This window comes from Phaethon lepturus, unplaced genomic scaffold (genome assembly GCF_000687285.1).
Source record: "Phaethon lepturus isolate BGI_N335 unplaced genomic scaffold, ASM68728v1 scaffold36488, whole genome shotgun sequence".
NCBI classification, from domain to species: domain Eukaryota; kingdom Metazoa; phylum Chordata; class Aves; order Phaethontiformes; family Phaethontidae; genus Phaethon; species Phaethon lepturus.
This window is the reverse complement of record NW_010556132.1, coordinates 40776-53235: the sequence shown is the minus strand read 5'-3', so window position 1 is coordinate 53235 and position 12460 is coordinate 40776. Positions and strand designations below refer to the sequence as shown.

General features: G+C 44.9%; 1 protein-coding gene across 1 annotated transcript in view; it reads right to left on the bottom strand.

The window, feature by feature from the left end:
- Window positions 1-4708: 4708 nt before the first annotated feature.
- LOC104624904 (sex comb on midleg-like protein 4) overlaps window positions 4709-12460 on the bottom strand; it is a gene marked incomplete at both ends in the record, with an annotated part of 32255 nt that continues 24503 nt past the window's right edge. The window contains one exon of the mRNA XM_010292388.1: window positions 4709-4975. Within this exon, the coding sequence (XP_010290690.1) occupies window positions 4709-4975 (267 nt within the window). The remainder of the gene's footprint in view (window positions 4976-12460) is intronic.

Sequence of the window (12460 nt, the reverse complement as noted above, 5' to 3'; positions counted from 1 at the left end):
GCACCGCGTGGGGACGCGACGTCGCAGGTGCTGCTCTGCCCGCTGCAGGAGCCACCCAGCACCCAGCTGCAGGAGGTGCAGCCACGGGCAGGCGTAAAATATTTATTTTGCCTCTTCTTGGCAGGGGCAGGGGGGAAATAGGCAGGTCACTGAAAGCATCGAACCTTTCAGGCTGTAAATGTCCTCAAAAATTAATAGGCAGGCTGTGTTTGCTGGAGAAGCGGTGCCCAGCGCTGAGCCCCGCAATGCCGTCAGCAGCTCCTTTGCCACTGCCTTGGGGAGGTGCTGGATCCGGTCCCCGAGGGTGCTTGCAGTGCTATTCTTGAAAAGAGAAACTTCAAACCCTGCACCCCCACATTTTTTCAGGAAATAAATGTATTAGCAAGCAGGATTGTCTTTTTAAGAAAGGCCCTCAGGTGATAATAATTAACTGCTTATATTGGATAATAAAATCTACATAAAAATAACAAGCTACAGGGCAAGGTTAAGGTTATTACATTGTGGTTGAACAGGCAATTCTTCATACTTGGAATAAAGGCTTTGTTTGTTATGTAAGCACGCTTGGAAAGGTTTATGATGTCCTTGACTATTCCTTCCGTGATTTAAGAGCTTCAATTTGGCAAATGATGACAGGAAAGTGCATGTTTATCTGTTAGCAGCCCCAACTGGCTTTCTGAAATGAGATTTTTTTTGTTGTTGTTTGGAATTTTTTAGCATAATCATGGAGAATTAGGCATCAAGCTTCCAATCGCATTAATGAGAGCTTTGAGGTTTAATCTCATCCATTCCTCTTGAAAGACATGTTCTGCTAGGCACTGAGATATGTTTTATGGTTATGGGTTTTTCCATGATATTTGCCCACCATGATAAATAAGGCAAGCTATTTTTCAAAACTATCCATAAATAAAGAGGATTGGTTTGAGGTTTCAGAGATAAATTCTTCCTCTTTTTAATGAGTCCTGCCCATCCCTGCCTTGTAAGTTATGCAGACTGGGGATGATAAGAACAGAGACTGGCATGCACTACTTACTTACTTACTCATCTTTGCTCACTTATGATTCAGCAGCTACAAATTATCCCTAGAAAGAGGAAAAGCATATGCAGAAGCATCGTAGTGAGAGTGCAAATTCCAAAGACCTTTGCAAGAGAGATTTTGTGAGGACAACTAATCAAAGTCTAGTGTGGCTGCACTAAGGCAATTGCAGCAAGATGTGTCTTTTTAACAGTGGGGGGTTGCCAGTAAAACTGGAAGCAGCATGGCGGGTGAAAGTATGATAGCTGCGAAGAAATACAGTCTTTAATTTTAAGGAGGATCAGGCAATGCTTTGTAGGACTCTACGGTGGGAATTCCAGCATTACAGAGCTGACACTATGACAAAAGGAGCTGGAGATGAAACTAGGCTGTGACTGGAAACAGCACCGTTTCTTTAATGCTAGAAGTGATATCATAATGAACCTGTGAGCACCTTGACTTGATGGATATCGCTGTGTTGCCCACCACCACCAACTGCTGTTGTTGCCCCACTGAAAACTGCCGGGCCATCTCTGAGAGCAGGTGGCTGTCCCCTGCCTCAGAGGACTCAGCTCCTGCTGTGGACTGCGGGAGACTCTCTGCTGGAGTCTCCAGAAAGCAGCTGGGTGGATCAGAGGAAATCTGATGTGTGGTGATGGCACAAACATGCACCAGCTGTTTGTGCTGCCACACATTGGTGGAACACAGGGGTTTGCTATTCCTCCTGTTGGAGACCTTGACAGGTAACCCATCTCTGTATGGGTTTGCATGTACCTTTATGGCAGACCCTAATCTACAATGGATGATACCACGACTAATAAATTGTTAATAATTTTAGATAAGCAATATCAAAAAATCAATAACCATTTTTGTGATGTTCACTGCATAAGTGCCAGTCTTAGGGAGCCTTTACTGTTGAGCTGGCCTAATGACCCAGAGGTCCCAGAGAAGATAGTCTTTGCAAGTGTCAAACGCTTGTCACAAAAAAAGACTAATCAGTTTTAAGATGAGTCCTGTTACCCCAAAGTACCATATGTAGCACCGTAAAGTCACTTGCAACTGCTTCAAAGACACCCAAATGTCACAGGTGCCTAGTCCAAAAGCAATCTCTTCCTCTTTGCTTCTCGAAGTGCTTTAATATGTTTCAAGCTAGAGAAATAGAGGAACCCCCAAAGCCTATATTGCATGGCCACTTTATGACTTTTCTATTGGTTCAGTTCTGGAAAAAAGGCGTGCCATCTTTTAGGCTTTCGTTTTGTGAAAACTGCAAATTTTCTGGGAAGTCATAAGAGAGAGGGAGCTGTCTCCTGGAGGTTAGCTTCCTGCCTCAGGACCGTGCTGAGTTTTCACAAGACGTTGGCTGAGACCGGGAAACAGTGACGTTAACAGTCAGAAACAAGAAGGGAAATTGATGCAGCTGAGCAAGCTTAAGGAGCAAGCTTTTAAGCTTCAGCCCCTTGAACTAGGTTGAATGCCCTAGATTCAACCCCCCGATACCACAGCTTTTCTCCACGCAACACATTTTTAAGCGTGGGAGCTTTACCACAATATTTTGTGGATGCTGAAAATGCACAAAGTATTCAATAAGCCACAGGGTGATTCAGGGAAGAAAAATCTATGAAGGGTTACTAAATATGAATCCACCACTTCTGGTTCAGGAAGTCCTTGAGCCGCAAATGTCTGAAGGCGGAGAGGGTAGTGGGGAAGCACCACGGTCCCCGTGCTTATCTCTTTCCTGGGGGTGTGCCGCTGACTCCCGTGGGAGGTGGGATGCGTGGCTGAGCAGACCTTTGCTCTGAACTGCTCTGACCTGTGTGCTGCAAAGAGGTAACAACTGATCTCAAGGAGAATGATAAAAGATTTTCAAAGCAAGCGAGCAACAACATTCTTGAATCTTGGCTCCTTGCAGCTGCCAACTAAAAAGATTGATGAAAGGGTCCCAGTTCTGCTTGGAGGCTCTAGGGAAGCAGTGGGAGAGGGGAAAATGAATCCAGTGCACAGTAAGCCTCTTGTCCTCCCCGTACCTGATCATTCTGGCCCAAGAGGCACTGAACAAGATCTGAAATAAAGGGCTTATCATTTCCTTTTCTTTGTAACTGAGGCCCCCGGTTCTTAGTGACAACCTTTTACAAGTTGTTTGCAGTAGTACATTTCTATACTATCTACTTTGCTTTGAGTAAAGGTGACTCTGTAAGGAAAGAAAAAATAATGATCACAACTGAACGCTTATCTGTGGTCTGCATAATCGAGTAACACAGGTGTAAACCAGGGAAACAAGTGTGCGAAAATAATAGCAGAGTGAGTGATGTTTTTGGGTAGGTATTGAACATCTAAGAAGGCAAACTTAGACAAACAAAGAAATACAAGCTAAATACTGGTAATACATCTTTTGGAAGAATAATATTCTAAAATATTAAGTAGGGGAAGTTTAGGAACAAGAAATAATACAAGCACTGGGGAGGTGAGGGATGTGAAAGAATTTTGCAAAGATCTGCGGCTACTGGAAAGAGGATCTGGAGTGGCTACCAAGCAAGAATATGCAGAATTACTTGCAGTTTCCAGGGGAAATGCAAGGGCAGAAAGACAGTGTCATGAGCTAATGGTAGACAAAAGGGCTAGGGGACCCAGCAAGGCTTCTGCAAATATATCAAGATTTAAAAAAAAAAAAATACTGGAGTGACAGTAGATTCCATTAATAAATGAGGAAGGGGAAGAAATTAATGACTTAAAAATGGCTGAGACACTCAACTCCTTTGTTAGATCTATCTTCAAGATGAAAAATGCATAAATGAACTTTGAATAATTAGTAAGCGGTGAAGACGCTGTTGGAATCACTACTGATAAAGACCTGTTAATGGAGAACTTGGAAAAAGCAAACAAAGGCAAAGTTAACGAAGTTCAGGGAATTAGGTAACCCGTTTGATGAACCCAGGTCACTTCTAGGGAAAAAAAAAATCATGACCAATAGGGAATATAGCTAATGGGCAGAGCAACCAACCCAGCAAACGTAAATCCTAGCAGGGTAACTGGATAAAAATAGAAAGAGAGGGAAGAAGAAGGGTTATTGAATGCAGTGGTTCCCATGGCATCCCTTGAATTTGCAGATAAACTTCTTGTGACTTTGCTTCCTGGAGGATAAAAGAGCCTTGAGCAGTGAGCTGAATGATTTCTAAAAAATATATGTTTTGCTGTGCAGTCTTTTTTAAGCAAAATCTGGCTTGGTTCATGATTAAAGGAGTAGGACGGGCCATGCAGTTGGGAAGCAAAACCTTTTGCTAAAATGCTTTGAGGTAGGCACTGATATTTGGGTTTGCTCTGCATCGTATCTTGTATACAGCTGGTGTCACACAAATAACAGGTCCCTGCCTGTAGGCCCTATCAGTCTTTGGGAGAAATTCCTTATGTATTAATATTTATATCTGTAAGTCGATAATAACAGTTGTGATTGCCACACAATTATACATAATACATATGTTTACATAATTAATAACAGCATTAGAAAACAGTCACCTTTTTACCTAATGATGAACAGATTGATTTTATGTTTACACAGGTTATTATTTCTCCTTCTAAATGGAATCGTGAGTGGTCTGGATGGATGTCAACACAGACTCTGGGAACTTTGGGAGTGAGTTAAGATCCCAGCATGGCACCAGCACAGCAACACACATTGCTAAATGGAAGATGTTATATTACCACTTCTGTTTCCTTCAAGATAGGTCCTGTTCCTTGTTGGGCTGGAGGTCTGATGCTGCAGGCCAGTAGACGAGGACCCCCCTGAAGACATCTGAGCAGGACGGTGGCTACAGGAGGAAGAGGAGCCTCCAGCAGGATGTCCGGCTGTAGGACTCTGCCGCATGCCATACACGGAGCCCATGCAACCGAAGGCAGAATCAGCAGGATCCACACTGTACCGCTTCATGTTTGCAGGATCAGCCAGGTAGTCCTCAGGTATGACTGTTTCTGCTCAGGAAGCCAAGACACAAAAGAAACATCAGTAAAACAGAATCAATTTTAATTCAGCCCTTGGGAATTTTTTTTTTTTTTTTTGGCCAAAATTCCCTTTTTTTTTTTGCAAAAAGTTTAACTCCATTTACAACTTTCTGTGCAGACAGCTGGCTCCAGGAGGGATTCTTGCTGAGAATTAATAAATAATGAAGGGAAGCACAACCAGTCAGAAGTCAGTAGAGTCACAACAGGGAAGCTATGGCTTGGTGTGACTCATCCGTGTCAGCTTACAGCAATGTTCTCTGTAAAGTCCTGGGCCACTGACTGGCGAGTCCCATTTGCCTCATTGTGCTCCCCAAATACCACCAAGACTAGAGGATTGTGCACCTATTGTTTGGTCTGTCTTTCATTTAAAAACATAAAAGTTGAAAGGAAGAAGGCAGGGGAGGACAACAGGACAGGCAGCTTGTTGGGTTCATAATGCCGGGCAGCTAGTAGGAGGGAGCAAAGGTAATAAACCAAAGCCTTCTAGCTGCAATTACCAAAATTAATCAGAAAATATCCTCAGCTGCAGGCACTCATGAGGGCCAGTATCCCTCAAGAAGAGGCTTGATGACTGATGAGCATGCCCAAGGTTTATCATGGGCAGAGATGTGTGAATGAGTCACTCAGATCCAGCTTGGGTACAGATACATGTGCCATCACCACGGATGACTGCAAACCGTTGCTCTGGTTCCTCTCCTCTGCGTTGCACTTTGCACACCATGTAGGAGCTAAGTACCTTGCTTTTCAGACTCTTCCCAATAAATGAAATTTTGCGCTTAGAGACCTATTTTGGAGACTTATATTTCCCTTTGCTTGGGGGTCTAACACAGAGGTGTGAGGCAGGTCTAGCCACAGATTTTGCAGTACACAGAATTTTTTTGCCAGTTCCCCTCATACTTAGTTCCAGATTCATCTTGCTTTGCTGTCTGGACTGAGACCTCCATGTCTGTGTCATTGTCCTCCTCTGGCCAGTCCCCGTCTCCTCCCAACAGGTCTTGATATCCAAGCTCCTTGCTACCTGCCTTTTTTGTCTTCACAAAAGATAAGTCAAAGACCTTCCTCCTCATTCCACTGCTGTTCTTCCTGCAAAACCAGCCCTCCACCCACCCAGCCCCAGGACCCTTTCCTCCACCACCGTCACCACCACCACTGGGATGCAAGCAGAAACCTCTCTGAGATCCACACCTTCACATAACCCCTACAAATACTGGCAACCTGTGCTTCAGAGATTCCCACTCTTACTGGGTGAAACAAGGTGTTAACATCTGGCGGGCAGGGAGCCCCTAGATTAGGAAAGTGCCTGTCATTGCTCCGCGACGTTTCTTTGAGCTGTTGAAAATGCCACTTTCCTCATCATGCGTACTCTCCCTCCAGAGACATCCAAGTGGAGTGAAATTACCCCCGTGGTGTCGCACATCTCCTTTCCTGCCTGAGCAACACTATCCTCCCGACGTATTGTGTAGCCTTATGAGTAACAGGAAGAATTTATGCTGCAATTTATGCTACAAGACCCAAACCCCATCGCTAATAGATGTTGAGACTGTATATAATAGAGTTTTCCTTTTAATTTACATTTTTACTCTTTTGCTTTGAAGAAAAAAAAAAACTTGGCAGCTGTGTACAGTAGTTGATGTTAAACAAACATGATTTAGTTTGACAACTCAAATACTCAAGAGTTGTGCCACGCCAGCATCCTGGCTCGTGTGTCAAGCCACAGCACAGATTTTTGTTACATGATTGCCTGACTTTTCATATTCTTGCTGCTGTCTTTTAAAACTTTGTCCCATTCTGAGCCAAAGTTGGACTCACCATAAGGCAGATCTGAAGGACAGCTGTAAATGTGACGTTTCCTCGCTTTTGGGCACTTGCCTTTGCAACTGCAAGTAACTTTCCTTTAGTGAGACTTTTTTCCCTTAGATAATTTGGATTCTTACAGCATGCATTCAGGTATCCTGGTGCTTTCTGCCAGGGATTTCTGAGCTTGATTCTCACACAAATACAGATAGGGTGTAATTCAGTTGAATTCAATGGAGTTCAGCTAGTGTAACACTAGGAAAAGAGAAATGGGAATAGAAATGGGAATCAGACACTCCGAACCTTTCTCCCTAACCTCCAACAGATGCCAAAATTATATAGCAATTGAGCTAAATACCTTGCTTTTCAAACTCCTCCCAATAAACCAAAGAAAATCCAATCAAGCCTCCTCATTCAAAGGAATTTAATTACTGTGTAGAACACTTGCAATAAAAGCCTCTTACTCATAAAGAAGACAGCTCTTTCTGCAGCATCCTGCCTGCACCGCATGGAATAATTATGCCTCTTGTGAATCATTAACTCTTTATTCCAGGAAAAGAATGGTCTTTTAATATGATTACAATATAAAGAAGACACAGTCTATCAAAACAACAAACAGCACATTAAAAAAGCCCTGCTAAATAAATGGCATACAGCTTTTATTACTATGGATATAAATTACTCCAGAATTTGTGAGCAGACACCAGGGATTTTTTGACTGATGTCAGACCCTCTCAGTAGTCTGTGTGAAATAAGACATGTGTGGGTGAAATTCCCTCATGGAAGGACACTATGACGAGGAGCCAGATGCCGTCACTTCTGTCCCTGACCCTGCCTCAGACTCTGTTCTTGATCTAGATCAATTTATTCCACATGTCTCTGCTTTGGGCTCCACAATGGGACTAATGCTGCCTATTGCCACAGACCAAGCAGGAGCCTCCACCCATTACTCTCTGAAACATGCCCCTGTGGAAGGTGCTCTGGGAATTTGAAAGTCGTATTCATGTCTTCATTGGACAGGGGGGAGCAGGGATCATTTCAAGCCGCCAGGTTTCTAAGCAAGCCTTTTAATAGCTCCTGGTCTTCAAGTTGACATGAGCAGTCAGTAGATTACAAGAGCAACTCATCAGTCACCTCCTCCTGACCGAAAGAAGCTCATGATGAAATGCAGGTCACAGTTAGATTAAGAAAAAGGAGACTGTGCATTCAAGTATGTGTGGTTACAGGTTTTAAATCATACATTTTTAAAAAGTGTTGTTCATCATCTGTGCTCCCTTCTGAGTGTGGGCTACTTCGTAAAACTGCACGAGCTGATGCACCTTTAGCAACCATATGTCCATGAGCCCATGCCCTGCAATGGTCTGACCACCCCCAGGAGAGGCCCATGTGTGGGAGGGAAGAGGCAGGCAGGCCCAGGGGGCTTTCAGGGCACAGAGGGATCCATTATGCTCATGAAGGGTGACACAGTCCCTTGTGACACTTCAGGGCAGGAGAAGACATCAGCATTTCATGACCCGCCTCCCAGCAGCAGAGAAGGAGGTGAATGTGACTGGGGACAGTCTGTGTGGGTTCCCCAAGGATCAGTCACACCTGACAAACCTGATTGCCTTCTATCATAAATGTGGGCAAAGGGAGAGCAGGGGATGCCATTTTCCTTGACTTTAACAAGGCTTTCAACACAATATTTTTGTATCCAAGTTAGAACATTACTGTTGGGATGAGTGAGAAACTGGCTGGATGATCAGGCTTAGTGGGTGGCAATTAATAGGTTGTATGGAGGCCAGTAAAAAGTGGGGTACCACAGGGGTCTAACCTGGCATCCAGATTTGGTCTCTGCAATACCAGACACAGAAAAATGAGTGAGTTCAGTGCCTGAGGACTGGAGCACTTGCCCTGTGAGGGGCAAGTTCCTGGGGGAATGGGGCTTGTTCAGCCTGAGGGAGAGGCAGCTTGAAGGTAAGAGCCTAACAGCAGCCCCACAAGACCCATGGAGAGGTCACCAAGAAGATGGAGCCAGGCTATTCATAGTGGTGCATGGCAGCAGAACAAGAGACAACAGGCAAAAATTGAAACAAAAATTTCAGAGTTGGGGTTGTTCAGCCTGGAGGAGAGAAGGTTCCAGGGAGACCTTCTTGCAGCCTTCCAGTACTAAAAAGGGGCTTCTAAGAAAGATGGGGACAGACTTTTTAGCAAGGCCTGTTGCAATAGGACAAAGGGTAATGGTTTTAAACTAGAAGAGGGCAGATTTAGACTAGATCTAACTATTCTATGATTCTACGATTCTATGATTCTATGATGTAAGGAGAAACCTTTTCCCCATGAGGAGAGTGGGGCTGTGGCAGAGGTTGCCCAGAAAGATTGTTCAGGCTCTGGCACTGGGGGTTTTCCAGACCCAGCTGGACAAAGCCCTGAGCAACCTGGTCTGACCTCATAGTTGACCCTGCTTTGGGCAAGGGGTTGGACCAGAGACCTCCTGGAGTCCCTTCCCACCTGAATTCTCCTCTGATCCTATGGCTGTCATCTTCTCCACTTCAAGAAGCAGCCAAAGAGTGTGGGAGAGGATTGTGGCAAGGGTTCATGTGAGGGTCCCAGGGCCCCTTACAGTGGCGCAGGAGGCAACAGGAGGGACGGGCTCCACTGTCCAAAACCTACAAAAGACTGTGGAAGCTCTTTGTGTTCATATTTCTCCAGCTTCTTGTTAGTTTGTACCACAGAGAAACTGCATGAGTTTGGGCTCCACCAATGATGTATATAAAAATATCTGCGTTTTGTAAGCTCCCAGAAGGCCTTGTAATGCATACGGCTTTCACAGCTACTAATCCCACTTTGGCCAATTAGGGAAAAACATGTTTTCTAAGACAATAGAAAAAAACATGACTCTCTATTGAGGTTTAAAATGCAAGTTTCATAAATCTGTAGCTTAGCCCTTTTGTATTCTGCTGCATTTCCGTATTTTATTTTCTAGATAGTTAGCAGAAGGGCACACACTAGTGAGAAATTAGTACACAATGTTTTAAAGCAGGATTTATGAGGAAGCTTGTTTGAGCCTTTGCTTTGAGCACAGTAGTAGCCTCCATTACAACTGTTCACCACCCTGAGATGCTCAAGCCATTTTGGCATTGCTGTCCTTTCCATGAAAGGTCCACAGGCAACTGGATTGAAAAGCCCAAGGCTGTTAGATCCAGCAGACCTTAAAATGCATCAAAGAAGGACAGAAAAAAACTAATTGCTTTGCCAGTTTAAAAATGCATATTTCTTTAGCTGAGTTTCTTTAAAGTAGCAGCCTGTATGGTTCCTACCCAAATTCATGAAGGTGGATCACCTCAGAGTTAAAACAGCGTGACAACTTGCAACTCACATCCCAGCTCTGCTGCAGACCTCTGGAGGGACCTTGGTCAGGTTATCCGTCATCTCTGGATCCCAGTTCTCCATTAAGGTGAAGAAAAATACTTGTTTTGTCTCTCACCTCTGTAACATGTCAAGTCTTTTGCCTTGGCGGTCTCTGTATGCCACTGCAGCGTGCCACATGGATGCATACTGCATGTGTGAATGCAGAACACATACAGTGGACCTTTGGTAGTGTCTGGGAATAGAGACACTCCAGAAAGGCAAAAAAATTATTCCTCCCATTGTGCATTAGGAAAGCAAGTGAAAATCAATTTCAAGTCAAGCAGGAAATGAAGAAGAATGTATACTCAGGAAAGATGATCCTTAGCTGACATTTTCCTGAGCAGGTCTAACCTCACAATTTTTCTTCTTTATCTTAAAAAAACCCAAACAAAGTTATTCTGCTAAAATCTCTTCTATAGGTGAAAGCTCTTTCTGCACTCCAGAGTCCCTCTCTAGTCTGCCTTCTCCCCCCTCCTCTCAGGCCAAGCACAACTTGTGCCGCTTTCCTCACCTGCTGCTGCTCCCACATCACTTCTCGTGTTCCAGCCCTCTCCCCTTCAGCTGTCGCAGGCTCCCTTCCCTCACACCCCCCACCTGATCCTCCCTCTGTTCTTCCCCATCATCTCTTCCTACTGCTTCTTCCACCATATTCCCACTAGCCCGACCTTGCTGTAACGCTGCTTTCCCACACCAGCAGCATCACCCTTTTCCCATTTTGCCAGCTATTTTCCTATCATCTCCCTTCTCGGTTTTCCCTCCTCCCGCACCACTGACCTGCATAGCCATTTCTTCCCCAGGCTGTTCCCCTTCCGTCTATCTCTCACTCTCATTCACCCAGCTTTCTCTTTCCTGATGTCCCCATGCCTTTCTCTGGGTTCATCCCCAGATTGAGGCTTGGGCAGCAGAGCCTGAGGTCAGGGCAGTGAACTGGGACCAGGGTCCCCATTCCCAGTTAACAGGCCATGTCCTGCATAGCCATGGAGTGGCTGCATCGGGGTGAAGGTTGCATGGACAACCGATGGAAACCCGCACCCCCATCTCTGAGCATGCCGGACACTGATCCCCAGACCAGGCAGGTCCTCTTTTACACATCAGTAGCTTCCCAGGACAACTGCCCTTCCTTCTAGGCCAATATTTTTGCGTCATTTCATAACCTTTCACTCCACCACCTGCAATGCTCAATCATTTGTATTTGCTCTGATTAAATTCCCCGTTAACGTCTTCTCCTCACAGTCAATATAGATTTCTTTCCTTCTTTCTTTTCTCTGCCCCCTCCTTCGTTTTTTGTGTCCTCTCCTATTCCTCATATCGCCTAGTGATGGGCTTTGCCCTCTGACCCTTCCCTGTACCTTTTTAAGTGCTACCATATATTTTCTATAATGGGTTGACCAGATGTGAACTCCATATTTTAAGTGGCATGATATCATAGCTTCCTCAGACCTCTCGTCTCCCCCAGCCAGGGACAGCCTTTTCTAATCTCCCAGTCGTTTTGAGAGGAGCCAGTGACAGTATCGAAATCCTGTTGAGAGACTCCTTGTACAGTTTTCTCTTCGCCTGTGTTTTATAGTTCCTGAGCTTGGCTCCAGCTCCCCGCACAAGGATGGCATTTGCCTGACCTAGGATGCAGTGGGGGGCACACAGTTTTAAGCAGTTGTGGTAGTTAGAAACCCTGCATCTCAGCCTTCATGGAAGGAAAAATAAGAGTGGGGAAGTACAAAAAGCAAATGCAGAAATGCAGAAGGAAGTAGTTTAGGTGAGTTTAACCATCAGTTCTATCTGGTGTAAGCTGGAGAGGGAGAGAGCAGAGAGATCTAAATAGTACTTAAGAATGTGAAAGATATGCCTTGGTTCTGAACTGCTATCTTCTGTTTTAACATCAGCTCTTAAAAGATTAAAAAATAACTTTTTCTGTGTCTGCCAAACAGCCCCACACATTTCTGTGCAGTCAGAAACAGACCATGAGCCTTATCTTCCTTGTAGCTTGAGCCTGCATACATCTATCTAAAGATAAGAGTTTCCTGTGATGGATTAAGACTTTCCAGCTCTGCCTGCTGTGATTTACTCTGGGATTACAGCACCAGCCCATTCCTTTTAGCTCCATTGCCCATCCAGACATGCAGCGCAGTGAAAATATGATGTCACCCCTTAGCAGGCATTTCTACACCATGTCAGTACCACTCTCTGGTGCACGCACCTGCACCCCGCACAGCTCGGCAAGGACCTCTTCCACACCAGCCTGTGGCTGCCCCCGCGTTGGCCGGCCAAGGGAGG